The 27451-nt window shown below is 49.0% G+C and overlaps 14 protein-coding genes across 14 annotated transcripts; 6 read left to right on the forward strand and 8 right to left on the reverse strand.

Moving 5' to 3' along the window:
* Positions 1–728: 728 nt before the first annotated feature.
* Positions 729–3741, reverse strand: agdC (putative alpha-glucosidase; the record flags this gene model as incomplete). The annotated part of the gene is made up of 7 exons (XM_057071585.1): positions 729–1692; positions 1746–1854; positions 1910–2398; positions 2447–2518; positions 2569–2812; positions 2862–3469; positions 3528–3741. The coding sequence occupies 7 exons, from the start codon at positions 3739–3741 to the stop codon at positions 729–731; spliced, it is 2700 nt and encodes an 899-aa protein (XP_056918196.1).
* Positions 3742–4822: 1081 nt separating this feature from the next.
* Positions 4823–5389, reverse strand: N7503_012040 (GNAT family N-acetyltransferase; the record flags this gene model as incomplete). Its single annotated transcript, XM_057071586.1, has 1 exon — positions 4823–5389. One exon carries the CDS (start codon positions 5387–5389, stop codon positions 4823–4825), a length of 567 nt encoding a protein of 188 aa, XP_056918197.1.
* A 963-nt stretch (positions 5390–6352) lies between these two features.
* N7503_012041 (F1F0 ATP synthase subunit g) lies at positions 6353–7195 on the forward strand (the record flags this gene model as incomplete). The annotated part of the gene is made up of 3 exons (XM_057071587.1): positions 6353–6578; positions 6784–6868; positions 6949–7195. 3 exons carry the CDS (start codon positions 6353–6355, stop codon positions 7193–7195), a joined length of 558 nt encoding a protein of 185 aa, XP_056918198.1.
* Positions 7196–7701: 506 nt separating this feature from the next.
* On the forward strand, positions 7702–9921 carry rok1 (RNA-dependent ATPase ROK1; the record flags this gene model as incomplete). The annotated part of the gene is made up of 1 exon (XM_057071588.1): positions 7702–9921. One exon carries the CDS (start codon positions 7702–7704, stop codon positions 9919–9921), a length of 2220 nt encoding a protein of 739 aa, XP_056918199.1.
* Positions 9922–10014: 93 nt separating this feature from the next.
* Positions 10015–10893, reverse strand: N7503_012043 (uncharacterized protein; the record flags this gene model as incomplete). Its single annotated transcript, XM_057071589.1, has 2 exons — positions 10015–10641; positions 10696–10893. 2 exons carry the CDS (start codon positions 10891–10893, stop codon positions 10015–10017), a joined length of 825 nt encoding a protein of 274 aa, XP_056918200.1.
* Positions 10894–11510: 617 nt separating this feature from the next.
* N7503_012044 (ESCRT-I subunit protein VPS28) lies at positions 11511–12349 on the reverse strand (the record flags this gene model as incomplete). Its single annotated transcript, XM_057071590.1, has 3 exons — positions 11511–11915; positions 11971–12207; positions 12260–12349. 3 exons carry the CDS (start codon positions 12347–12349, stop codon positions 11511–11513), a joined length of 732 nt encoding a protein of 243 aa, XP_056918201.1.
* A 203-nt stretch (positions 12350–12552) lies between these two features.
* N7503_012045 (mRNA-binding ribosome synthesis protein NOC2) lies at positions 12553–14877 on the forward strand (the record flags this gene model as incomplete). Its single annotated transcript, XM_057071591.1, has 1 exon — positions 12553–14877. The coding sequence occupies one exon, from the start codon at positions 12553–12555 to the stop codon at positions 14875–14877; it is 2325 nt and encodes a 774-aa protein (XP_056918202.1).
* A 909-nt stretch (positions 14878–15786) lies between these two features.
* N7503_012046 (uncharacterized protein) lies at positions 15787–17795 on the reverse strand (the record flags this gene model as incomplete). Its single annotated transcript, XM_057071592.1, has 6 exons — positions 15787–16315; positions 16371–16405; positions 16468–16478; positions 16532–16600; positions 16651–16985; positions 17044–17795. The coding sequence occupies 6 exons, from the start codon at positions 17793–17795 to the stop codon at positions 15787–15789; spliced, it is 1731 nt and encodes a 576-aa protein (XP_056918203.1).
* A 974-nt stretch (positions 17796–18769) lies between these two features.
* N7503_012047 (ABC-F family ATP-binding cassette domain-containing protein) lies at positions 18770–20272 on the reverse strand (the record flags this gene model as incomplete). The annotated part of the gene is made up of 2 exons (XM_057071593.1): positions 18770–19138; positions 19196–20272. 2 exons carry the CDS (start codon positions 20270–20272, stop codon positions 18770–18772), a joined length of 1446 nt encoding a protein of 481 aa, XP_056918204.1.
* A 25-nt stretch (positions 20273–20297) lies between these two features.
* On the reverse strand, positions 20298–21310 carry N7503_012048 (uncharacterized protein; the record flags this gene model as incomplete). Its single annotated transcript, XM_057071594.1, has 5 exons — positions 20298–20439; positions 20493–20685; positions 20737–20925; positions 20995–21184; positions 21233–21310. 5 exons carry the CDS (start codon positions 21308–21310, stop codon positions 20298–20300), a joined length of 792 nt encoding a protein of 263 aa, XP_056918205.1.
* Positions 21311–22135: 825 nt separating this feature from the next.
* On the reverse strand, positions 22136–22545 carry N7503_012049 (uncharacterized protein; the record flags this gene model as incomplete). Its single annotated transcript, XM_057071595.1, has 2 exons — positions 22136–22293; positions 22470–22545. 2 exons carry the CDS (start codon positions 22543–22545, stop codon positions 22136–22138), a joined length of 234 nt encoding a protein of 77 aa, XP_056918206.1.
* A 566-nt stretch (positions 22546–23111) lies between these two features.
* N7503_012050 (uncharacterized protein) lies at positions 23112–23885 on the forward strand (the record flags this gene model as incomplete). Its single annotated transcript, XM_057071596.1, has 1 exon — positions 23112–23885. One exon carries the CDS (start codon positions 23112–23114, stop codon positions 23883–23885), a length of 774 nt encoding a protein of 257 aa, XP_056918207.1.
* Positions 23886–24544: 659 nt separating this feature from the next.
* Positions 24545–26101, forward strand: N7503_012051 (uncharacterized protein; the record flags this gene model as incomplete). Its single annotated transcript, XM_057071597.1, has 1 exon — positions 24545–26101. One exon carries the CDS (start codon positions 24545–24547, stop codon positions 26099–26101), a length of 1557 nt encoding a protein of 518 aa, XP_056918208.1.
* Positions 26102–26509: 408 nt separating this feature from the next.
* Positions 26510–26812, forward strand: N7503_012052 (uncharacterized protein; the record flags this gene model as incomplete). Its single annotated transcript, XM_057071598.1, has 2 exons — positions 26510–26568; positions 26590–26812. The coding sequence occupies 2 exons, from the start codon at positions 26510–26512 to the stop codon at positions 26810–26812; spliced, it is 282 nt and encodes a 93-aa protein (XP_056918209.1).
* Positions 26813–27451: the final 639 nt, after the last annotated feature.

Consider the following 27451-nt stretch of genomic DNA (forward strand, 5'->3'; position numbering starts at 1 on the left):
GGTGGTGCTACATGAGTTTGAAACCCCCTTCACTCCTTACATAATATTCTGCCATGTTTTCTGCCAGGCAAAACCTGACATTTGTAGTTTAATAAGCTCAACATGTAGAACTTGCAAACTGAACATTACTGAGACCATTCCTAACAACGTACCACATATGTATGATTCATGTACAAGAATCGTGTGTTGACTGGTGTTCTAGTTTTGGTAAGCGCACTGCGTATTAACAAGTAGATGGTAAGCTATGCATAGTAGGCGGTCTAAGGCCTGGTTTCAAACTCATGCAACACCACTGTACGGAAGCAATGGTATTCAATGGGCTTTTTTTGCTCCAGGGCTCAACCTCAGCTCGGGTGACTTCGAGTTGACCACGTTACCATTACATCACGTCGGTGGTTGTTGTTAAATGACTTAATTATCACGAATCCAAATGATATCACGCTAGTCCACATTCTGTAATGCTAATGTCGCCTTGTAACACCAGGCCCACCAAATCCCTCCACCCCTTCTTCTCATAAATACTCTGCACCCACCTCACTGGCCAAAGTCACAGATATGCTTTTGATAGAGATGCTTAGTGAAAACAACAATTAGGAATGAACTGTGGTCGAATTATGATTCATAGTGTAAACAGCCCCCACATTATCCCAATGCAGCGCAAGCCGAAACAGAAAACGAACCAAGAAAAGAGACTGACCTAAGAAATGCAAAAAACCAATTACGATGAATCAAGCAATGATATCGATGACCGTCGGACCAGTCAACTGAATGTGGACAGCCTTAGTCAATGCCTGTCGACTAGAATCAAACGAGACATCCTCAAATGCCTCAGATTCCTCGTTCCGGCGAACATGGTTATGTCCCTGACCAAGCACGGTCACAGACTCCACAATGACATTCTCATGATACCCAAAGTACCCACGAATATGCAACTGGCCGTTGTCATACTCGAAGTCTACCATGGAGGTAGCATCGGGGGAGAGTGACTCGCCATCATCAAGGTACAGCTGGCCTTTAGCAGTACCCGCATCATTCGGTGCAACGACAATCTCAAAGCCACGACGACGAAGCTCAGTTGTCGTCATCGCGCTTGTCGAGCGCAGAGGAATGATAAAGCCACCGCGGATGTGAATCGGGATCTCAGTGATACCGATATCCGACAAAGTAATTGTTGCGCCAGAGCCGGTAATTTTCTCACCAGTGTGCCAGTCGTAGAATAGGTCATTGGGGAAGTAGGCGTCAACAGATGTTTGGCCTTGGTCTTGGACAGGTGAGATGAGGATTGCATCACCGTAGAAGAATTGAAGCTGGTTGTTGAAGACGTTCGGGTCGGCGGGGTACACGTAGAACAGTGGCTGGAGGAATGGCTCGCCTGTCTCTGTTTGGCGATGGAATGACGTGTAAAGGTAGTCCAGGAGTCGGTAGCGGATGTCGATGATCTCGCGGGCAGCATCGGCTACAGAGGACCAGCGGTAGAACTCCTGGTCAACGCTGCCTAGTTCGTTGTGATTACGATAGAAGGGGTAGAATGCACCGAGGGTGGCCCAGCGTGCGCATAGTTCTTCGGTTGTGTCACCGCCGAAGCCGCAGACGTCCGAGCCGACCATGGGGATTTGGAAGATTGAGGCGAATTCTAGCATCTGGGCGATGGAGACGCGGTACTTATCCCATTGGCTGAGGTTGTCACCAAGCCTGTAATAGATTAGTAAAAGGATGACGTTTGCAGATTGGTTTATGATGCTTACCAGTGGCCGACGTGGGCACCAGCACCGGCGAATGTGCTTCGTGTAATCACTAACGGCCGAGCCTGGGGACGGCGTTGAAGCATGGCGTTGCGAGACGCAGAGCTCATCACTATACAAATTAGAGATAAGATCGTGGCTGCGTGTGACGAATGCAAGAGACTCACTGGTGCCATAGAGATTGTGCGTATCATACTCGGCATATCCCTTTCCAGCATGCATAAGATCGGTGTCGATAGTCTTGTTGCTAAGGGACCCAGCAGCATTGGCGATCTGATATAGAGGAGCAATTAGATCGCGACCAGGCAACCCAGCCTTTTGACCATTAGTGTCTCGGGATTCCAAATTAAGGGAACGTTTGGATGCAACGGAACCACCAGTGGTCGGTTGAAAGTCCTTGGGGAAACCAGGCAAAGGGCGAGGCGGAGAACGGGTCGCAGGCGCATCCGGAGGAAGATCATTGTGCTGTGCGTAGCTTTCCGGGTCCTTGCAGGGCCAGGGACAGAAATTGGAGGCTTCGTTCATGTCGATCCACAGACCGTCAATGTTAACTCCGCTCTTCTCATCAAAGAACCGCTGGAATTCGCCGTTCCAATAAGCTTGGGTATCGGGATTGAACCAATCTGGGTACACGGTTACGCCGGGCCAGACGGCACCTATAGCGGTCAGAATCGGTAATTGAAAGTCCTGTGGAAGAGAAGTACCTTTGTAGAGAGTGTCTTGATCACGGTAGAGGAAGACACTGCGTTCCTTGCCTCGGTTGAAGGCACCATTATCTGCCAAACGAGTTAGAGAATCATTCATGGGGTTATCGAAGCGTACGCACCACTATCACTGATAGCTGGATCAACCATCACAATGTAATGCTGATTGTGTTTGTGCAGGTAGGTTACCAACTCGGTCATCTTTTTCAGCGGGAATCGCAAGGGATCCAGGGTGAAGACCCGGCGGGCATCCATGTAATCAATGTCTGTCCACATAGTCTCCAGGGGAATGTGTGCACGACTGTAGTTGTAGACAACTTCAGCTACCTCATACACGTCCTGGTATCCATATCGGCATTGATGGAACTAGAGCACGTTAGCTTGGATGTCCCGCAATGCCATCAGATTCACTTACACCAAAAGACCAGTAGCTTTGCATGGCAGGAAGGCCGACGACCTCCGAGTACTGCATGCTGACATCCTTGGGGGTCGGGCCAGCTAAGAAGTAGAAGTCCAAGACGCCACCGAGTGTATTGTATTCCAAGAACTGTCTACCATCGTAGGACTTGTCGACCTTGACGTCCATACCGTTGGAATTCAGAAAGAATACGCCGTGAGTGCCTTGGTCCCCGCGGTGATCCACGTAGACGGGGTGGTTGCCATACAGGTTACTGTTGGCAGGAATACCATACGCATCACGACTCCATAGTGTACGAGTGTAGTTTGTGGTTGGCATGCGCAAGGAATCAGAATGTTCACCCAGACCATAGAGATTGGGGTCATTCGGAAGCCAGGTGCGAAGGTTCAGATACTGCGTCTCAAAGACAATGTTGGTATCAGTTGTGTCAAACAGGATTTCTTCACCTCGCAGGATTCTGAAACTAAATGGCTCAGGCTGGTAATCAAAACGGAGGACAGAAGCATCACGATGAGTGCTTGTAGAAGCGGGCCGAGGCACCACAGACTCGGGAACCTGGTAGACGTCCTCATCGGCATCTTGAATGATTATATGAAGGCGGTTGTCTAATATCTCATTTATCAGTGCCATTTCTATTGAAATGATGAAACAGGTGAAACTCACTTGTCTGATACTCCACCAGCAGGGTGAGGTTTACCAGATCAGAGCCGTACAAGTTGCAGGCATCACCAGCCAGAACCAAATCTGCCATAAGGGAATTATCACGTTCTTTGATATTGATGGCCTTGTAACCAGGGCACTGATCAGGCCCATCAGTACGGGGTCCAATGACCGCAGCGCCCACGAGGGACACGTAGAACAGGAATAGTCCCCGCATGTTGAAATTCAACTGAGTAACCGTTGAATTCGCAGCAGGGGGGAAAGAACGTTAAGAGTTGGAGAAATCAAAATTCCTAAGTAGAACTCGAAGGGGAAAGAGAACGAGTAAGAAAAGGATGAGGGGAGGTAAGGAGGTCAGGAGGTTCGAGTGGCAAGGTAATATTGATATTTATATTCGATGGAAGTACTGAGGGATACCTATATCAAGTGGCTGGCCTAAATTTCCAATGCCCAGGTGGTTCTACATTGTTTGCATGATCCCATCAGACACCTCATCTGCTGCGGAGACGCGGGCAATTACCGGCCTGCTGGTCTTGGCTGATCGGCAGTTCCATGGCAGATGCAACCCTGCATCGTATTGATTTCCCTTTTCGGTTTCATGATGGAATTAACACCGAAGTAGATGTGGGGTTTATGCGGGGATTTGGTATAAGAGCTACAGTGTTGTTGCATGAGTTTGAAACCAGGCCTTAGTCCACCTACTATGTATAGCTTGCCAGAACTAGAACACCGGTCAGCACACGATTCTTGTACATGAATCATATGTGGTACATTGTTGGGAATGTTCTCAGTAATGTTCACTTTGCATGTTCAACATACGTGTTGAGCTTATTCAACTAAGAATGTCAGGTTTTGGCTGGCAGAAAACATGGCAGAATATTATGTAAGGAGTGAAGGGGGTTTCAAACTCATGCAACACCACTATATACAGATCGAAAGGTGCAAGATCTCAAATTAGGGTTGACACACGGGCCACCATTCGCAATACTCAATATCTCTAGATATCCTAGGAGACGTATATAGAAAATCCTGGATAATTTAATGTAAGCACCATCCTTATACGAATCCATCAAGAATCTAAATTAGGCATCTTCAATTTTACATGGCGCTAGTCTTCTTCCATGCACGAAGGCACATTTATCCATTGTATAGTTGTTGGCTTAACAAGCATATTCTCTCCGAACCCCTCGTGATACTAGAATCATGAGACCACTTGTGTGTAACCAGGTTTAATCAGTGATGAGATCACAACAAGGGTTTCATCCCCCGCAGAAAAGGACTATGTACATCCAACAACATCAGTGCTTACGCTCCATTTGTGCAAGAACTTTCGGTCGTTTGACATCCCACTCTTCCCACACAATCGAAAATGAAGCAGTATGCCGCCCCGGCAATTCCTGTTGAGTTCCGTTTCTCTTTCCAAGAGCCTCTGCCGAGCTACCGATCGCAAATGTGCGGTGCCACCGTGCGATACCTTCAAACTCGAATCCCATGCGCAACGCAACTCTCCGTGATGCTGCATTATCAGCATGACACTTCCACTGTACACGTCGCAGGCCCAAGCCGCCAGCTGACGGTGGGTCCAGGGTATATTGGAGGAGCAGACCAATCGCGTTCGTTGTCACATGGGTACGTTGAAATGCCGAGAAGATCATGACGCCTATCTCTGTAGTTGCGTGAACAGAGTCTGTAGAAGCCAGCGCGATTGTTCCGGCATATTCACCAACAACTGGTGATTTATCGATAATAGCATATAGGCATTCCGATGTTGACGCGCGTATCCCATCATAGACTGCTTTGAAATCGTCCTCATTTTTTATCTCTGGGAAACTGACATACTTGAGAAGCTCTGGTCTGTTTCTCATTTCCTCAACGAATCTTGTTACATGGACATCTGGCTATGCAGTCAAGAGTCAGCTTCGTCGTGCGGGGAAACAACAAGCACCTGATACATGCATCAAAGGGTTCCAGAGAGACAAGGTCGTTCTCTAAGCGTTTTTGCTCATATGGAAAAACAAATTCAGACATGACGGACTATTCAGATGGTTGTTATCTGGTGTATGGTCAACAGATCAGGATGCCCTGAAAGGAATATCCAGATTGGATTGTTCACCCCCTTTTGCCGCACTTACCCAGCTTACGCCAGATTGCAGATGACTAACCGGACTGTCCTGGTCTTATCTCGGATTTCGGATTGAGGAATATAAGCTAAAGCCGTGATCAACCTTGACCAAACTCCATACTTCTGATTGGACCGACTGTTCTGGGATAAAGATATCTCCGCCAAGGCTATTGTGAGAAACGAATGCACTTTTCAGGTCACAAAGTGTTTGAGTGGCTTTTGAGTGCATTTAAGGTAGCATTGGAGCCTTTGAAAAGGCGATGTAATCTGCCATGTGATGGTTATCGAAATCCTCTAAATATTGTAATGTCCCCTGCTTGCTCGGCACGCTAGTGCCGACGCAGGAACAATATGAGGAGTATGAGACAGCATCCAATTCAATTCCACCAGCGTAGAAAATACTCAGTTATTGTGCTCTTCGGAATATGCAGCAGGTAATACAGATATAATTTGATAATTGCAGGAATTATTGACATTGTTGAGACTAGTAGTCTGTTCGGTTTTGTTTACAAGTTCACATCAGGCGAGGGGCACGTGACCACGTTCCCTGAAGTTCCCGAGCCGCGAATCCGCAGATTCTGGTCTCTGTCGTTGCGCCAGACTAAACCGCCATTGGACCCCCTTGTCCTCATACCAGTGACTGCCTTGGGTGACCCGTGCTTGGATTATAATTTTCGCTCCTTCTCCTCCCCACAGTCTCACCAAAATGCCCGCTGCCACCCGTGCCGTTCTGCGGCAATCGCAGTTCCTGACCCGGAGAACCGCCGTCAGACATGCCTCATCCTCCTCGGAGAAGGCCTCCCAGGCTGCCTCCAAGGCTCAGGAGGGTCTTTCCAAGGCCACTGCTGCCGCTGGCCCGGCTCTCTCCAATGCCGCCACTGCCCTCCGCAAGGTCGGCGGCCCCGTCGGCAAGGTCGTGTCGTTCGTCGACTGTAAGAGACACCCTTCCCAGCTTATCGGAGTCCTGCATTGGATGCGGACTGGAACATACTGCATATAATTTGATGGAGAACGACTGGAATCATTATTGCTACGATGAACTTCGTGACAAGACGGATGCCGGATCTCCTCGGTTACCTTAACAGGGCCCGATGCAATTTTCCCTGAATGCATGGCTAACATTCAATTTCCTTCTAGCTATGATCCCCCCGACCGTCTACTACTCCAAGGTCGGCATTGAGCTCGGTCGCCTGGTTTTCCGTGGCCAGAACATGGCTCCTCCGTATGTCTGCCCCGGAATCTTCAATTCACAGATTATCCCTCGTTGCTCTCCGCCCGACACCATACTAATCCTTTCTTCAGCAACATGGCCACTTTCCAGTCCTACTTCCAGCCTATGATCAACGTCGTTCGCAACCCCGCCTCCTTCAAGACCCTCAGCTTCCCCTCTCCCCAGAACTTCCTGGCCCGTGTCCGTAACGCCAGCCCCAAGGAGCTTGCCCTTGCCGGTGTCACCGCTGCTGAGGTCATTGGTTTCTTCACCGTTGGTGAGATGATCGGTCGCTGGAACTTGATCGGCTACCGCGGCGAGGCTGCTTCCCACCACTAGATCTTGAAAACTATTTCGTCCTTTTCCTTTTCTTTTGTTCGCCTTACCTCTGCGTGTTGAGCTCTGTATGATAGACGATGGAATATAAACTGTTGTCTGAGATAGAATCATTTTTACAATCTATTTGTCTAGTCCAGGCATTCGTGATACGGAATATCCATAGTGTGAAAACTGTAGCTGTGTAGATATGTTTGTAGGATCTCCATTGCCTTCTCTTTCAGCTTCTCCCTCTCTTACTGTACACCACCATGCCTGAAAACTTTGAGGTCATCATTCTGCTGCTTTTTCTCTGCTTTTATCATTTCTGGACTTTCGATTCTATCACCTGCGCCTCCTTCATGTTCTATGTGGTGCTCTATCGTGTCTATAATCCGCGGTGATCAGCGATATCCAAGCTCAATTCTCATTGGCCCGGAAAGTCTTTTAGTGGGTCAACTTTTTTCTCTTCCGCCAAAATATCAAAGTCCGCAGTTGCAATCTCAAGAAAAGTATCCACGACTTTCAGTATGGATGCATTCAAATTATTGACGCGGTCGACAAAATTCAAGTCGACTGCGCCTGCCGCAAAGCCAGCTGCCCGACTCCCTTCATTTGGAAAAGCAGCGAACCCGCAACTCTTCAGGACTGCTGAGGGTGAAAAGCTTGAATCCGAACAGGGAAAAAAGAGAAAGCGCGCAAATGCTGCAGCCGATGAGGAGCACGAAGAAGACACTGCTGATTTGGATTTCTTCCATTCTAACAAGCGCTCTGCCGCGCCTTCATCTGGGGCTTCGGCTTCGGCTCCGGCCAAGGGCGAGGATCTACCATCTGATCAAGATGAATCGGATGATGACGATACTATGGATGAAGTGCAACGTCGCACTATTCTAAACTCGCACAAAATCAAAATTACGGATCTTCGCGATCTGGATGAGATTCAAGTCCAGGCGCCGGTCAAGGAATCTAAGAAAGAATCTAAGAAGAAAAAGAAGTCCAAGAAGGAAGAGCCGGCTGCTCCTCTCAGCAAAAAGGAGATGAAGCGTGCTAGACGTATGTACCCGCAGCCTTTGGTATCCTTCAAGGAGCTGCGCTCTAGATACAAGATCTCGAGCCGGCTGGCGGAGAATGTCGCCGGGCAGGGATTTACTGTGCCTACGGAGGTGCAGTTGGGCAGTTTGCCTCTTATGCTTGGCGATCCCTCGGTCTCTACTGCCGAAACCTCGGAGCCCGATCTACTGGTTGTGGCGCCTACCGGTAGTGGTAAGTCCTTGTCATTCTTGATTCCTGTGATCAACAAGATAGTTCGACACCACCACTCGCAATCAGAGGAGCACGGAATCTTGTCCGTGATTGTAGCCCCTACCAAAGAGCTTGCTAGTCAGATTGTCAACGAGGGACGCAAGCTCGTGGCTGGTACTGGTGTGAAGATCACTTTGATGAGAAAGGGTATGCGAGTTGTTGAACGAAGCGACGATGAAGAGACCAACGTCCTTGAAGAGGAGGCTGAGGAATCTGCTGGATCAGAGGATGAAGATGAAGAAGACGACAAACCAAAGAAAGCTCAAAATAATGCACCCGTTACTAAGAGCGATATCCTGGTTACTACGCCCTTAATGTTGGTGAACTCTTTGTCCGCAAACCAAACAAAACCCCTGGCACATTTGCCCTTGGTTCGAAGCTTGGTGCTGGATGAAGCAGATGTGCTGTTGGACCCTTTGTTCCGAGAGCAGACACTTGACATCTGGCGCTCGTGCGTGAACCCAGACTTGCGCGTGAGCTTGTGGTCCGCCACCATGGGCTCCAACGTCGAAGACCTCACTCGGTCGACAATCAAAGAACGCCTGGAAAACATTGAACAGAAGTCAGCCACACCTCACCCTCTTGTGCGCCTTGTCGTTGGATTGAAAGACTCTGCAATCCCAAACATCGACCACCGACTCATCTACGCAGCCACAGAGCAAGGTAAACTCCTTGGACTTCGACAACTTCTCCGCCCAGCCGCAGCCTCACCCGGCGATGTCCGTCTTCGACCCCCATTCCTCATCTTCACCCAAACCATCCCTCGAGCAATTGCTCTGCACTCCGAATTGAGATATGATATCCCAGCCGAAGCCGGTGGCTCATCGCGTATCGCTGTGTTGCACTCCGATCTTGCCGATAACCAACGATCCGAGATCATGCGCGACTTCCGCAAGGGCGAGATTTGGATCCTCGTTACGACTGATCTGCTCGCGCGTGGTGTCGACTTCCGTGGCATCAACGGTGTCGTCAACTACGATATCCCCAACTCCGCTGCTGTCTACGTTCACCGTGTTGGACGGACTGGTCGCGCTGGTCGCGAGGGTGGTATCGCCGTGACTTATTACACGAAGGAGGACATTCCCTATGTCAAGAACATCGCCAATGTTATCGACGTGAGTGAGAAGCTCCGCGGTGAAGGAGGCGGAAAGTCAATCCAAAAATGGCTCTTGGATTCTTTGCCGGACCTCAGCAAGAAGGATAAGCAGGAGCTCAAGAAGCATGGTGTTAAGGCGCGCCAGATCTCCAAGCACATTGGTGGCAAGGACAAGGGTGATGACAAGGATAGCAAGGCTGCGCGCGCTTCCAGAATCAGTACTAAGAGCGGCTTTGAGCGACGTATGGAGAACCGCAAGAAGGGTGCTATTGCTGCCAGTCGGAACAGAAAGGCTGCAGCCCCGCAAGATGGTAATATGAGCGATGGAAGCTGGAATGGTCTGGAGGGTTAAGTATCTCATTCTTCTCGTCATATGTATATCAAAGGCCTAAAATAATCATCAAGCTTTCATTCATGACTATCATCCATCATGTAGCATTGGAATTTATTCCTTCTGCTCCCCATTCCCAGAGCCCTGCCCCTGCCCCTGTTGCTGCTGTTGTTGTTGTTGTTGCTGCTGTTGTTGTTGTTGTTGCTGCTGCTGTTGTTGCTGCTGCTGTTGTTGTTGCTGCTGTTGTTGCTGCTGTTGTTGCTGCTGTTGTTGCTTTTGTGGTTGTGGCTGTGGCTGTGGTGGAGCAGGGGGATCCTCCGCAGGTCGTCTGACAAGGTTGACAGGCACAAAAGCACAGTCCAACATCCCCTGCTCCTCCAAAACAGATGCCAACTCATCCTCATCTCGGTCAAAGTAAAGCGCCCATATCCCCTCCTCTTCTTCAACCGCTACAAACGCAGCATTATTCTCCAGTATAATTGTCGTCTCGTCCTCGGTCCAATTCCATGGCCCGACAACATGCTCCACGCTCTGTGACCGGTTCCCATACTTCAACTCGTGTGTGTCGACGTCCGCGTATATCCAGTTGAGAAGTGGTGGGTCCGCCGATACGTAGGTCGGTAACCCGAGTCCCCGATCTAGATGTTTGGTCTCTTCTAACTCGGGGTATTCGATGTAGAATGCTAGGGAGGTGAATGCGGGGATGGCGCGGTTGCGGGGGTTGGGATCATCAAGGTAAACCTGTATCTATTTAGTGACTGTACTGACTGGGGACATTATGATGTCTAGACGAACCTTGTCATTCCGAACAACTAGCCTCCGCCCATTTACATCCCGATCATCGTCTGTATCGCCATAACAGACGGCGTCGATGTTAAACTTGCACATTCTCCGCGCATCTTCTCTGCGCTGGTTCGCCTTGCGCTGCTCGCTGACTCCGAATGCCACGCCCGTCACCGTCGGGATGGATGTCAGGGCTAGTAACCCGATCATGTTGTATCTGGCTGACTGTCTCTGACACCTTTTATAGGGTTATTAAGCCTGGTTTTGGTTTCGTGATGTGGGGAGTCGCCGGTGGTATCTTCGATGTTGGTGGCTTTATGGCGCTTTGTTATTCATTTGCCTTGGTGGACTATGCATCTCACCCGGCTGAAATGATGGAAGTTTGAGTAAATACGTGAGTTTCACACATGGGGGAAATGCTTTTTCTGGATAAATCTAGAACCAGGAAACGTCAACGGTGTTGAGTTATTCTAGATTCGTTGCGACACCGACGTCATCGGATCCACGTGATAGTCTAATATGTGTGCCTGGTTATACTGGCAGAACACCTGACCAGTACAGGTGGGAATATGCAGTTGTCTTGCGTTCTGATGTTTGAAAGCTTTGAATTCTTGAAATGTGAACCAAATGCTGAACTGTAGGGTAATTTGCCTTCAAGAAGCTTGGAGTCATTCCCAATAGGTCAGGATAAACATTCCACGTGTGCTAGGGTGGCTCAAGGCCAACTAAGCAATAATGCAACATATGTTCCCCAAAACATATCAAAGTGGTATCGTATCTATCGTCAGTCGTATAATCATCTCAACCATAACGCCTTGTTTGATGCTTTAATTCAATGTCGCCTTGAAGCCCTGATACGCCTGTTCAATATCGAAGGCTAGCTCCCGTGCCTGGTCCTCACTTAATTCCTCCGTCGCCCGCATCTGATTCAGGGCAATCAACCACTGGATGATCTTGCCCCGATTCTCAAATTCTCCATCTGCCACCTTGTTTACCGATTGAATGACTTCTGAGAGCAGCGGGTGTAGCGCATCCTTCGAGACCATGTTCAACTTCAATGCATCGAGGAATGTGATGAAGTTTTCCGTCGCAGTCAGGATCAGACTACCCGATGCGCCGCCACCTGATCCTCCTTGTGCCCCACTGCCGGAGTTGGGTGCATTGTGTGAAGCTTGTTCGACAGTCGCGGGGAGGCCGATTCGTAGTCGTTCGGTAGCTCGGGGGCATTCCAGCTGTTGATCCAGTTAGGGAAACCGAAAGTACAAATTCGCTGGAAAACGTCCTTACACCCCAGGTTCGCTTAAACGATTCCAAATCAACGAATTCTCGAGCAACGGTCTCATCGCCTAGGCTGGACTTGTATTGTTTCAAGAGTCGGGTGCAAGTCTCGGTGTACTCTGCCTCGGTGACTACATCTTTGATGTACGCTTTTTCGAGACCGTCAAGGGTAACGATAATACTGTAGATCTCAGCGAGAGATTCGTAGAGGTCACGCTCTCCTGAACTAGAAACCAATTTCACCTCCTTGAGAATGATTAGTTCGAGTGCACCCCGCGTTTGGTGGAGTGGGCCATACCTCATCGAGATTGATTGAGGCCGACCGGGCGGGATCTGGTGTATAACTGTAGGGCGTTGGCGCATAGGATAAAGGACGCTGGGAATACATTTTCAAAATCCCAGAAGAAAATGAGAAAGAAATAGACAATTGTCGATGTCCGTCCAGGTCTAGACGATAGCTTGCTTATCGGCAGCTGCCAAAGGCGGTCGCGAAGGCGGAACCGCTGATTTTCCCCGAGCCAAATTTTTTTTTCTCTCAGCGCTGGATCTACCTGCTCTACAAGCTATAAACCGCAGAACAAATCGCCCACCATGGCTGTCGGCGGAAAGAAATCGACGAAAAAGTTCAACACGAAACATCTCAAGGAGACTCTTGAACGCCGAAAGGAATTTGCCAAGATCAAGCAACGCCATGTCCTGAAAGACAAGCGCAAGGAAAAGAGCGCCAGCCGCCGCGAAGCCGAAGAAGAAGCCAACGTTCCGGACCCCGAGCAGGTGAAGAAGCAAGATGCCTTCGCTGAGATGAATGTGGATGACTTCTTTGCGGGTGGATTCGATATTGCCGACCCCAAGACCGACAAGAAGAAGTCCAAGAAGGACGTTACCCCCAAAATTGGCAAGCGCAAGCGCTCAACAGACAAGGCGCAGGATGAGGGGGCCTCCGGTTCCGAGGCTGGCTCTGCGGCCAGTGATGACGAAGATGCCGATGGGTTTGACGAGCACATGGATCAGCTTGAGTCATTAAAGGAGAAGGACCCCGAGTTTTACAAGTACTTGAAGGAGAACGATGCAGAGCTACTTGATTTTGGTAACCAAGGGGATATGGACGAGATCGACGAACTGAGCGAGAGCGAGGCCGCCGAGGAGGAGGGTCCAGCGAAGAAGAAGAAGAAGTCTAAGAAGCAAGATGATGCCGAGCAGGAAGAGAAGACCGTTGACAACACCTTGACCATTCCTATGGTGAAGAAGTGGCAGAAATTAATGGAGGAGCAAAACTCGGTCCGCGCCATGCGCCAGACCGTTCTAGCATTCCGCGCCGCAGCGACTGTCAACGATCCCGAGGCTGGCGAGCAGAGATACACCATCTCCGACCCCAATGTCTACCACCAGGTGCTTGTGACGGCACTGAATGTCGTTCCTAAGACCCTTGCCCACCATCTCCCCGTCAAGGAGACCGCTGGTGGCAAGGTCAGGGTTTCCCTCGATTCGAAGAAGTTCAAGACCCTTACGCCTCTGATCAAATCCTACACTTCCTCCGTTCACCAGCTTCTGATGAATCTGACAGATGCTCAAACTCTTAAGATGACCATCTCTTCCATGGAGCCCATGCTCCCCTACCTTCTCCAGTTCCGTAAGGTCCTGAAGACTCTTATCAAGACTATCGTCGGTATTTGGGCCGATGTTTCTACTGCCGATGCTACCCGTATCACTGCATTCCTCTTGCTGCGCCGTCTTATGGTTATGGGTGACGCCGGTATCAAGGAGACCGTGCTCAAGACCACCTACGAGGGTGTGGTCAAGGGAAGCCGCAACACCACTGTTCACACTCTTGCTGGCGTGAACCTGATGAAGAACTCGGCCGCCGAGATCTGGGGTATTGACCAGAACATTTCATACACCACTGGTTTCACCTTCATTCGTCAATTGGCCATGCACCTTCGCAACAGCACCCGTCACACCTCCAAGGAGTCTTACAAAACCATTTACAACTGGCAATATGTGCACTCACTCGACTTCTGGTCCCGTGTGCTCTCACAACACTGCGATGGGCTCGTCGAGGCCCAGGCTGGCAAGCCGTCGGCTCTGCGGCCGCTTATTTACCCCGTTGTTCAGATCACCTTGGGTGCTATGCGCCTGATCCCGACTGCGCAGTACTTCCCCCTCCGCTTCCAGATGGCCCGCGCGCTGCTCCGTATTTCCCGCGCCACAGGAACTTACATCCCGCTCGCCTCTGCCCTGCTCGAGGTGCTTACCTCAGCCGAGATGCGCAAGTCCCCAAGATCCAGCACTCTTAAGCCTCTCGACTTCAACACTGCCATCCGTGCTCCCAAATCCTACCTTCGATCCCGTATCTACCAGGATGGTGTCGGTGAGCAGGTTGCTGAGCTCCTGTCCGAGTTCTTCGTTCTCTGGTCCAAGCACATTGCCTTCCCCGAACTTTCCGTCCCGGTCGTTGTCTCCCTTAAGCGCTGGCTGAAGCAGGTCTCTGCCCGCAATGGCGGCAACAAGAACGCCAAGGTCAACCAGATGATTCTTCTGCTCGTCCAGAAGGTCGAGGCTAATGCCCGCTGGATCGAAGACCGTCGCTTGAACGTCTCTTTCACCCCTCGCAACCGCACTGAGGTCGAGAACTTCCTCAAGGATGTTGACTGGGAGACCACACCCCTGGGTGCTTTCGTGAAGACCCAGCGCAAGCTGAGAGAAGAGCGTGCCGCTATTCTCGAGGAGGGTCGTATCGAAGAGGAGAAGCGTCGCGCCGAAGCTAAGAATTCAGGCGACGGTGATGACTTCATGGGTGATGCTGGCAGTGATGAGGGCAGTGAAGACGAGGATGAGGAGGAGATGGAGAGTGAGGACGAGATTGAAGAGGAGGAAGAGGATGAAGATGAAGACGAAATTGAGCTTGAGGAGGAGTAGATATCCTATTATTTCCATACTGTATATCTTTCATGTTGATCTACTATTACCGGGATATTCCGCATCAAAAGAATCTGGCGTTTTATGTTTTCACGAATACTTACAATCCAAGCTACTTTAAGTCCATGTTGTTTTCTTTGCTGCATGATTCAAGCGAGCAGTCCTATAAAAAGACCAGATAGTATCAATAACACCAAAAAATACCCCAGAGCCTGCGTTTGGCATCCATGGGCTTATTATTCGTGTCTTATCTGTGATGCCAACCAGGGTCTCGTGGTTGATAAGAAGTGTGCTTGGAAAATTTAGTAAAGATGGACAAAAGGCTAATGTTGTGACAAGCGTCTAGGGTGATATCACAAAGGATTGGTAAGAAGCAGAACCTATTTATTGACAGTTTTGAGCTCTGCGTCTGATTACCAATCAAATAAGCTGTCTGATTAGGGCTGTCAATTTCCCTCTAGCTCTTTGCGTAATATCTTCATTGATTGATGGCTTTGGTGATGGTAGCCATGATGATAGGTCCACGGGCACCGGAGTGAGTTTGGGATGAAGATCTGAAGTCGTATATGCTCACGAATTTTCAAATATGAGGAGAGAGAGCAAGTGAGCAAGTGAGCAAGTGAGCAAGTGAGCAAGTGAGCAAGTGAGTGAGTGAGTGAGTGAGTGAAGGATTTGTAAGTGAGAGAAAGCTTGCTATATTATAGTTGTCGTGCGTCCTATATCTAGATGTATCTTATATCAGGAACTTCGAAGGATGGCGTCGACGCATGTCAGTATGATCATAGGCAGACGCACTCTCAAGGACTATAATATAATTTAAGGCTGAGGTCAATCAAAGGGAAGGATACCGAAAGCTTGAGGTTCAAACATGTTGAGCATATTTCTATAAATGTTTTAGATTCTACCCTATCACCATGCCCTTACTCTCTCCCTCCGCAGAGCAGCATCTTCTTCCTCGGCCCAAGCTAATGACTCACTAGGCAACATGATCGCCTTGTCAATAGCAACCGGGAGTCCTCGATGTCTCCCTCTCAACGCAACGGCAGCAAGAATCATCTTACTAACAGGATGCCACGCCCCGCAGAACGAGTAATTTTTGCCCGGGTAGCCAACACTGACACCGACACAGCCGTAGGCGGATACGACCTCAAAGATGACATTAAAGGTCGCAAAAGCGATAGGCTGTGCAGTGAAGTGGTCTGCCTCTGCGATTGCGATGAAAAGGACGGCTAGCGCGATCCACCATAGGTCGTGACTAAGTTGGGATCGGAGTTGTTGATGGACGAAATAGCCGCGGGATGTCTCTGAGGCACCAGGGCGACCAAGGTGGTGTCGGATTAAGTCAACGAGCACATTGCTACGGCTAGTGTTTGCGGGGGACTCGGATTCGTCGTTGGCGTAGATGCCGAGGGAGCGTTCCTCGTAGACGTTCGTGTTGCTAGTTTGAGAGTTAGGTACGTTCCCATAAGGTAGGCGTAAGGGTTTAGACATACCGCATTGTGACCAGCACTGGAAATGCGGAGACGTACTGTTATCTGTTAACTCTGGAATCCTTGGACATCGTTGGTATGACGGAGTCATAGAACTTACCATCATCAGAACTAGATTAAGATAACTTAGCAATCCGAATGATCTGAAGCATCGAGCGACTTACCGTAAAGAACAAGCAGACCCTGGTGCAAATCGGATATCGTCACAACATAGAATCCTCCGGAACGAACGGCTATGGACTATCAGCTTCGTTTTATAATATTCATGAGTGGATATACAGACCAACAGCCTGAAAAAGCCCATCCAGCACCCGATATTCAGATGGTAGAGCCTGTATCTCCTTATTTCCGATGGATAGTATTTCGAAGCCTGCCCAGTCGATCGCATTGAGAACAATAATTGTCCCAAGCAGATACCAGGTATGTCGAGCTGGGAAAAGGTTTGTATACACCCTCCGCGGATGATCCAAAATAAAAGTTAAAGTCATTCGCCATGATCTCCATTTCGGTTGATCTGGTACTAGGGCCCTCATGGTCCAAATAATGAACCGCAAAAAACAGGGAAAGAGGGTGTTCCCAGCAAGAACAAGCAGGGCCATAGTGAGTAGCGGATAGGCACTGAAAGGTGTTAGCAAAGCCAAGTTCTGTAGGCGTATTTCGGACGACATATACATACTTTAATTGCAAAGCGGTCATGTTCTTGTCTAAAAGAGCCATGCCGCTATTCACAAATGCCGAAACGGCAAAGAAGGCGCCTGTCCAGAATGGAGAGAGTCCATTATCGCCAGCAATTTCTGGATGATTCACCTGTAGCCAGGTGCCCATGCCGACTATCCCAAGACCAAGGAATACAATTAGGTACAGTGAGACGATGACTGATAGAAAGTGAACGGCTTTGTACTCGACTCCGCCTAGCTTTTCGCGTTCGGCTGATGTCAGGCCGTGGAATTGAGAGTTGCGGGATACTGGTGCTTTGGACCAGAAGTACTTCTGTGCGTCTCGAATCGCATTCTCAAATTTTGATTTTGGTGGCTCGACGGTGAAGACAGGTAGAGGTACGGCGTCACGAGGGTGGTTTTGCAGATCCGGTCTGGCGCCAACGCCGACCATGGGGAAGACCCGATGGTGGTGGTGATGATGATGATGGGTGTCCGCGACTGTGATTTGATCATCATCACACCAGGGAATCTGATCGTCATTGGAGCTCATTCCATGAGACTTGTGAACGGTGACAGTGTGTGACCGGGGCTTGCACTGAGCCTCAAGCTCATGACCCGATGAGTCGGCGCAAGCTGTAGTATTCCGTAATTCAAATATAGAAGCCTGTCTTGACGCTTCACGCTCGTCTGAGACGACTTGCAGTTTTGCCTCGAATGCTCGTTTGCGCACCACCAATACGGGAATGGAGATGAAAATCACTGAGCCCATAATGAGCAATATGAACAGAATCACTTGCTGGAAAGTATTTAGAGTCGATAGGTCAACCTGGAAAATTTGATCAGAGAGTTTGCAACATCGTTTGTTATTTTGGAGATGGACAATACCGTGTTCAATCCAGCACCAGTCATCGCACTGACACACAAAAAGATCGCATCGACATAAGAGACGCTTTTCCATGGTGTCGCGGCCAAACAAAATACGACACTGCTGATTAGACATGTCACAATAAAATAGACATAATGAAGTGTTAAAAAGTTAGCTGGTGGTAGAATCGCGGTCATAGCTCGGCCTAAGGGTCGTAGCCACAGCGCTGCGGATATAAGTTAGCTAGGAAAGTTAGATAGCAACAGAAAAACATACGGCTCAATCTGGACCAGATTCTCATCTCAGCTGCACGATAAGAATTAAATATGCAAGATAGTAAGACCAATTGCAAGAGCAAATCTGGCCTCGTGGAGGCAATTGCAATTGTCGGTGTGCGTCTGGTTTGCGATGATATTGAACCAGCGCTCAACCACTACGGGTTCTTTGGAGTAGAGTCATTAGGCGTGCAAGACACGTTCATTAATTTGTGTACGTGAGATCCGACAACCTTGGAAGTAAACGGTTTAGTGTGTATATTGTGGGCTTCATGGGGTATACGAGTTTTTTTTTTTTACCCTGGATGAATGGCGCCCCACTCTTTGCCCCGTTGTCCCGTTTCGCGAGGGACCCCTTTGATGTGAATATGGGAGATAATGATATACTTAGAGCTAACAGAATGAATGTCAATTGAAAGATATCACTAAATATTGGCACATGCATAAAAGGGATAAAACACAGCGTATAATATCCGGTGAAGCTGGAATTATTGCTGCAGGTCGCGATGATCCTCGCGTCGCGTGGCGTAGGGCTGGCCCATTAACACATCAGCCACTATCTATGGAGCTAAACAACTATTGGCCATTAATTATCCCTATGGCTTAAGTTGCGAGCATTTTTTGCACTCGCTTGACCAGACTCCGCTCGAATTGTTCCACTCCGCTTGTTTGCTCGTTCAACTTGCCTGTCTTAACCACATACACGGACCGGCGTCTAGTGGTGTTATCTTCGGTTTCTTCCTCTTCTAACCCCTCAAATTCATCAGCTAGTTTATGATCAGTATCCCTCTTTCCTTCAATGACAGATCTAATCAAAAACCGGTCGTGGGATACGAGAAGGATGGCTCCATTAAAGGATGAGAGAGCCGTGGCGAGTGCTGTGACGGTATGGAAATCTAGATGAGTGGTAATCTCATCGAGAATGAGAAGCTGAGGTGCGCTCCATATAATCCGAGCTAGAGCAAGACGAACCTATGCATGAATTAGTATGTTCCTGTAGATGTCGAAGCAGGAAATGAGTAGACTTACTAGCTGTCCACCGGACAATTTGGCCACAGGTACATCGGACGCAGTGCGACCCTGCAGACCCATTGACGAGAGGAGCCCTCTTACGGCTCCCTCATTCAGCGCGTCACCAATTTCCGCCATCAATAATCCAAGTGCAGTGAGACTGGGCTGGCTCCGACCACGTTCCTGAAGTTCCTCCACAGAGTGCTGGCCGTAATAACCTACTTTCAGACGGGAATGGGTCGTCACTTTGCCTTTGGATGGAGCAAGTTGCCCAGTCAACACACGAATCAGCGTGGTCTTACCCGATCCATTCAGACCCATTATTCCAACACGATCACCAATATGAACAACCAAATTAATATCGTCAAGAATGACGCGGTCACTCTTGTATCTGAATGTAATCCCCTCCAAAGAGACCAGTGGCCCAGGGAACCGCAACTCAGTCGCATCAGGCAGACTCATAGTCGCGCCTCGCTCATCCGTCGGTACTTCAATCTCTGCCCTGTTATGTTCATGCCACCCAACAAGGTCCCGGTTCAATTTAAATCGACCTCCTCTAGCACTAACCTGAAGGCCCATTCGATCATCAACTTTCTTCTGTCGCGACTTGGCTTGTCGGAGTTTGTTCTCGTCATTGGTCTTCTTGCCTATCTTCATATTTTCGCGGATACTGGCTTCCATGTGAGCTTTCTGTCGTTCTTGTGCCTCCTTCATGCGTCCCAGGTATAGTTTCTGTGCCTCAAAGTCTTCTTCATAAGCGGCGAGGTTCCCGCGGAAATAGTTCAATTTTTGATCTCGTAGGATCACGATCTCTTCACAGACGGCGTTGATGAAGTCTCGGTCGTGGGAGACGAGGAGGATCGTCGTTTGCGAGTTTTCGCTTAGACGTTGAAGGTAGTTCTCGAGCCAGACTACTCCGAGGAGGTCAAGGAAGTTGGTCGGTTCATCAAGGATCATGATGTCAGGTTTTTGAATCAGGACGGAGGCAAGCATGCAACGCATTCGCCATCCTCCTGATAAGGTGGAAACCTTCTTTCCCAGTGTTTCTTCTTTGAATCCCAGTCCTAGAAGGATTCGGCGTGCTTCCTTCTCCATGTCGGCCAGTTTCATCTGATTGATATTAGTTCACATCGAACAGATCAAGTTGGTTTGCAGTACTCGCCTCTTCAAGTTGTGATTGCAAAGTTTGGAGCATTTCAACGGCTGCCTGTGTATCTACTGTGACTGTCTCGGCATCGATAGCATCGAGTTCCTGGGCAAGTCTGCGAGAATAAGACGGGTGTAATATGATAGATGACCCATACGATTTACTTACAACTCTTGTGCGGAATCAAGTTTTGATTCGGCGGCCTTTAGGTCTTTCCTCGCCTGTAGACCCCTTGCACCACTCTTCAAGTGAGCATTTTTATGAGCAAGAAAAAGTTTCTGCTCTGCCTGTTCATGTCGGATCTTGCGAATGGCCTGTACCGGCTTCAATGGGTCTTCGGTCTCGAAGCTCTTAGAAAGGACTATTACAAAATCAATAGCTGCCATCAAACCCATTCCGAGAGGACGCTTACAGTCTGCCAACCGAGCGGCCTCATTTCTGGCTTCATCACTTCCGAGTACAGACTCCAAAACCGACTTCTCTAGTTTCAGTCCGTATGTGCTGCCTGACTCGTCTTGGTCGTCCGTCTGCTGCAAGATTGCAATGCGAGTCGCGTGGGGAATCCCGGGAATGAGCTTTTCAGCCATTGCTCTCAACAGTGCTAAAGCAAATGTCAACTAAGAATCCGTTATATCTTTGGCATTAACCTAGATAAGCAGCTGTGCCTTACTTGATTTTCCGGTTCCATTCCGTCCAAGTAGTCCATAATGAACACCTCCCTTGAGCCGGAGATGGCCATCGGAAATAAGCTCTTGGCCAGCTGCCTTAGCCTTGGATTTCCCTTTGATCTTTGGCTTGGAGGGGTCTTCTGTTGCGGGTGTGGATGAAGTGACCACAATCCCGAGTCCCTCCACGTCTATCTTTTTTGGTGTAAGTCACGATCTCTAAGCCGAGCTTGATGGGTTTACCTCGGACGAGGGGTTATCATCTAGCAGATGGAACCGAGTTTGCTTGCATGTTGCAAGGATTGTTGGTGCAGATGTCATGGTGAATCTGGTCAAGATGGGCTATTGTTCACAGATCGAGTTCCTGTGGATGTATTGAAAGTGCTGCGGCTGATGCGTGTTCATGCGAACTTAATATCACGCCAAAGTGGAAAGCCTTGGTTATAAAAGATTTCAATCTCTCTGTAACCCTCTTGCCACTTGTGAGTTCTCTCATGCTAAAAGTCATTGCCAAGCTCCAATCCACGACTCTTCGTGTCTTGCGTGAAACCCTGTGGTCGGGCTCCCGAAGCGGTTAGCCGCTACCAAAGACCTTGCGTGGTATGTGGCGGGCAGTGCCGACACACTCTCTGTTGGGTAATCAGTCATTACTCATTGGAATGCGATGACTCTGATGAGTCACGACGATCTACGATATCAAGTAAGACTGTTTTAAAGTCTAAGATTGTGAGGCCTACTGATGTGGCCCGACACCTGAGAAAGGTGGCGGGTACTGAAAATTGGGGGAAATGACAGAATAGAAGTGAAATTAAGGTAAGTATAACGCCAATGATTCGATGTAGGTCCCTTACTTCCCAATGACCCCCAATTAGACCCTAGGAACTCAAGACATCTTCTCCAGAACAGGCGTTTAGGATCATGTCCCGACGACATGTACCCGTAATCCATTCATACGAACAAGCAATGGCCCGTTGCATGCCCCCTCCGCTGCGCAAAGAAGAAGCACAGTCGGTGGCCGTACTGCCTCGAACAAAGTGACTGTCATAGGGTTGGTATCCACCAGCGTGACTACTCTTAACTCGCCAGAGTTCTTGTTTTTCTCGGCTCGTTCTATTTTCTCCCGAATTACTGGGTCTTGTTTCGGGTTCATCCCTCTTCACCAGGCCCATCTGGATCGTGACGAGACGGAGAAGAGCCATATGGGCTCCAGCGCAAGCAATTTAGTCGTGCGCCAAAGATTTGAGACTCAATGGTTTTGATGTCTGCGTAGCCTTCAATCCCAAAGAGCCAAGCTTGGGAGCCCCCTGGTTGAACATCGGTTAGTTTAGAGTGGAACAAGATGGATATTGACTGAAGTAGACTTACAGAACTTCCCACGATATAAGAGACGAGTGAGATATGGTGAGGACACAAAGACTGCCACCGCGGTGAACAAGAGCGGGATGCTAAATGCCCCGAAGAAGTATGTCCCGCACAATACTGAAAGCATCAAGATGCTGAGCAATAAGGTTTAGAACCTCGTTGGGAAGATCGAGGATGGTGAGAGGTAGCGACATTATGGATAAACTCCTCGTATGGGGGTAGGTTCCGTTGGGAAGTCGAGAGAGGTAAAGACGAAATACTTAGGTGCTTGTGTAGGATAAAGCAAGCATTCACGAGGCATAAACCCAGAGTAATTATTATGATAGGTTACGGTAATGATATTGAAACAGGTATGTTGATATTCCGAGCGTATCACGATGTAGAAGCCCCTTGGAGGTCTAGATAGCCAAAAGCGGTTAGTGGTGAGTTGTTTTAACATTCTGCTAAGAGTTGATTGACGATGGTATTTTAGTATGTCAGTTGCGGGACTTGCCGTAACCTCATTATTCAATAGTAATCTGGTTAGTTATAGCACAAAGACAATTAATAACATCTTTTGTGCATTTGTCATCTCCAAATGACATAGCTTAGTAAACCCGGCTGAAGTTTCGGACGAACCTTGTCAGCCAGGTAAGAATTAATAGTCAAGTTCAAGGGTATAAATTCAATGGGAGAGCCACCGAGAGGTTCACATAACCATATGTGTACCCATCACTTTCCTGAGTTGTGAAATCTTTGGCAATTCTCGAGACCCACAACCATGGCCACTGTTAGCAAACTCGCAAACAAAAACATACTGTTGATCGGGGGAACCTCAGGCATTGGCTTCGCCGTTGCCAAACAGGCACTGGCAGATGGTGCAAACCTAACCATCAGCTCTTCTTCTGAAGAGAAAGTGTCCAGGGCCGTCGACCGCCTGCGAGCTAGCAAACCAGAAAACGCATCAGCGATCCGCAGCCAAGTTGCAGACCTCTCCATCAGAATGAATCTCGAGACAATCGTTGAGCGCCTCCTAAAATTTAGCGCTGAATCTGCACCGATTGATCACGTTGTCTTCACAGCCGGAAATGTGCCCCCACTCGTGCCCTTAGCTGAAGCATCATTCGATGACGTCGAGGCGTTCCTGACAGTTCGCTTCTTCGGTGCTATGGCAGTGGCCAAGTATGCCCCTAAATACATGAACATCAGCAAGACTTCTTCAATTACCTTGACCTCCGGGACGCAGAGCAAGAAGCCAACCTTTTGGCTACCGCCTGTTGTTGCTGGTGCGGTCGAGGGTCTGATGAAAGGTCTAGCCGTGACGCTGTCACCTGTGCGAGTCAATGCTGTTTCTCCGGGGTTTGTCTTGACGGAGTTGATGGATCGTTTGCCGGAGGTGATGCGAGAGGGTGCCATAGAGAAGTCTACGAAGCTATCGCTGACGAAGGATATCGGGCACCCGGAGGATACGGCTGAGGCATATCTGTATCTTATGAAGGATTATTTTGTGACTGGTTCTGTTGTTGCTAGTAATGGAGGAGCTTTTTTGGTGTGAAAGGGAGACGTCAGGATGCACAATACCGTGGGTTGTTGTGGTTCCTGCTAGTTTTAGTAATGATCCGCGTCGAGTCGCGACCCCCGCACCACATTGTTCACGACTTGACAGTTGGTGAGAGACTTTATCCTGGATTTTCCAGGCTGGAGCTGATTTCAACTGGACAAATTTGAGAGTAGCTTGTTTTCATACTGATGAAATGCGAAGTATATTTCGGATCTTAGTGGGCTTTGTAGATGACCTCAGAACCAACTGGATATATATTGCTGCACAACCTTCACGAACTAACTCTCCAGAACAATGCCCAGGTGTTACTTACGATGAACCTAGATACCTGACCCCCTGACCAGCCTTTCTGCATCTCGATGTCTCGCCACAGCTTTCCTCTTTCGTATCGTAGACATTTTTCAGGCTCAGGTGTTTCTTAGCCCATGGGTACTTCGGTTGTGGCTACCAAACACAGATGATCGTCAGTCCCCAACCCCAATATTGCTCGCATTTAATGCGGAACTCGCCGATACCCAGGCAAAAGGATTCCGTGAGGAAAATCTACGATATAAAACAGGCGAATTCCCAGAGCTAGACTTGGATACAGCTTCCAGACAAGGTTGTGGTAAATCACGTCCAGTGAATATTATAACATCAACCAGTTGGCTGATATGAAACTCCTTTGCTTGCTGGCGACGTTTCTTTTGACAAGCTACACGGGCGCAAATCTGGCTTACAAGTCTAGGCCTGACCTTGCAGTCCCAGTCTTGAACATCACGATCCCTGCGACAAATGATACTGCCGAGGGCCTGATCTTCTATACGCCGGAAAGCACCTACGCCGATGATACTGGCCATGGGCCCGCTCAAAGCGGTCCCTATATATTCACTGAAAAAGGTGCATTAGTGTGGTCAGGCTTTGGTTACGTTGGCCCACGAAGCGAGAACTTCCAAGTTCATACATACCGAGGCCAACAGGTGTTGGGCATCTTCGAAGGCTCGCACAACTCACCCATGGGACACGGACACGGCCACACGTCAATCTTTGATAATAGGTACCGCCTGCTGAAGGAGATCAAGGGCGGAGGACATTCTCTTGCAGATCAGCATGAGTTTCTCTTTTTCGATAATCATTCAGCCGTCTTTACGGTTTTTGATCCTGAGATCCGTGACTTGACTCCTTATGGTGCAACGTCGGAAACCCAGTCATGGATCCTTGATAATAAGATCCAAAAGGTTGATACAAATTCAAATCGAGTGCTCTGGGAGTGGAGCTCGCTTGATCATGTTGATCCTGCTGGGACTAATTTGACGCTGGAAAGTGGGAATGCTGGACTCGGCGTGAACTCGAGTCAAGCCTGGCATTACTTTTATATGAATGCGTTTGATGTGGACCCGAAGACGAACACGTACTTGCTTTCTGCGCGGAGTATGTGTACTATCTTCAAAATAGACGGTGATACTGGGAATATTATCTGGCAGCTAGGTGGGAAGAATTCTGATTTCTCTCTTGAGGAAGGAGTGGACTTCTGCTGGCAACACGACACCCGAATGCATCATAGATATCTGCATTACGAGACAAAGGGATCCAAGGAGATTGTTTCTTTTTTTGATAACTCGGCACATGAAAATCTTATGGGCGGCCCTGATCTCAAGACTCGTGATTATAGTGCAGGGAAGATCGTTGAGCTAGATAAGAAGAGGCGCACTGCGAGGCTGATCGCCAGCTTCCGGGCCCCTGGTGATCTCTCTGTTCGATCACAAGGTAATCTACAACTGTTGCCTAACGGCAATGCATTTATCAACTGGGGATACGAGGGGGCAATGTCTGAGCATAAGCCGGACGGAACCACGATCTTCTTTTCCAAGCTGGACTCGGGGAGACTCGGACCTGGTTCTGAAAATTATCGTGCCTTCAAGTTTGATTGGCATGCTCTTCCCGATGAGGAGCCTGCTCTCGTCGCCTTTGAGGAATCGAACGGGACGTCTCTACATGTGAGTTGGAACGGGGACACAGAGACAAAAATCTGGATGTTCTATGAGGAACAAAACAATGGTGAGAGGAATTTGCTGGGCCGGGCTCTCAAAGATGGATTCGAGACTCGTTTTCGAACAAAGAAAAAACCTGCTCGGGTATTGGCCGAGGCATATAGTGCTCAAGATCATCGACTGGTGTCTTCATCCGTCATTAAGACCCGAAAATACCAGGCACGCCTCTACTATGCATAGTTATATCCACTAGTGTGACAATCATAAATCCGCCATCTATTATTGATCCCCATACCCACCAGCCAACTTATTGACAGAAAGCAGTAGCTCAATAGAACATGGACGTGCATTGAAGGATCGTCTCATGACCATATGGCCGTAGCTTCAAAATTCTTCTCTTCGCGCTGTAGGCTTTACGCGACCCACGTGGATGATCTGTTCGCGTGTTTTCAGTTTGTGGGTCCGGCAGTTGAGAATGGAATCTGTGAGTGAAAATCCCTAGTCTGAAAGTCCTTGCTAGTCGGTCGAGACTAGTGAGTCCAGAAAGTCTATTATCCACACGGGACAACCAAGATTTTTCTTCTCACAAGGCTGGGTGATCTATTTCATAGACGGCAGATAGATCTAGAAGTCGGAAAGTCGATCAATATGCGGAACGCAATCAAACAGTTCCTGAGCTTTCACCAGGCCCTCCGATCTAGACTGAAGTAATTCAAAGTTTTCGTCAGAGAACCAAACATCCAGCGCATCGAGGCCATCTTCGATCTCAAAGTGGACTCGCTCAAGGGTCTATGGGGACGTCTGGAAAAGCCGGCTGATCAGGGCCAGCGGGGCGTGCAGAGTCGTCGTCAGACAACCAAGATCAAGCACAGGGTCAATGGGCCTCTGGGCATTCCAGAGCTGGGCCATTGCCGGGCGCCGTGCGGGTTTCGAATTTGGCCAGATTTGTAGGGGGTCATGTGCAGCCATGGAATGAACATGGTTTGAAAAAACCTAGACCACGGAGAGCATCCGGTCTAGTTAGTGATCTCGGGTGGGGGTGCATAATGAACACTAAAGGTGTACCGTTGCAACGTGTGCTAACGGCATGGTATCCCGAGAGCAAAATGTGCTACCAAGAGAGGCAAAAGCCCTACCGTGCCACATATCGGGGCCAAGCTATCGCCAAGACCATCTACCGACGTTCGGCAGTGGCTCAGGGGAAGTCGCCCTCTGAACCATTCTTTAGATCTTCGGGCTAGACAAGGGAAAGGAAGGCCCCCCCTCAAAAGTCAAACAAAGTATTTAGAGTAATCAATGATCGTCTGAATTATTGACGCCTTACCGCGCCACGGGGAATGTTATTGTAACCAGCAGACCAGTTTTATTTTTGGTGCACATATACGTAGCACGGGTCGGGTCGAGTCCGTGAGGCGCAGACTTTCGTCAGGCTCAGCCTCCAGTTCACACGTTCTCGGTTTCGTACGTTAACGGGAACCTCAGCCCTAGGTGATCTTTCCTCGAAAAGGGGCTGATGCCGGCCGACTGCAGAGAACAAAGTTTCTCGGTCCGTGATCCACTGAAGGCCGCGCGGCTATGATTTCATCCGTG

The sequence above is a fragment of the Penicillium pulvis genome (assembly GCF_028828015.1).
Source record: "Penicillium pulvis strain IBT 33274 chromosome Unknown scaffold_8_segment0_segment0, whole genome shotgun sequence".
Taxonomy (NCBI): Eukaryota; Fungi; Ascomycota; class Eurotiomycetes; order Eurotiales; family Aspergillaceae; genus Penicillium; species Penicillium pulvis.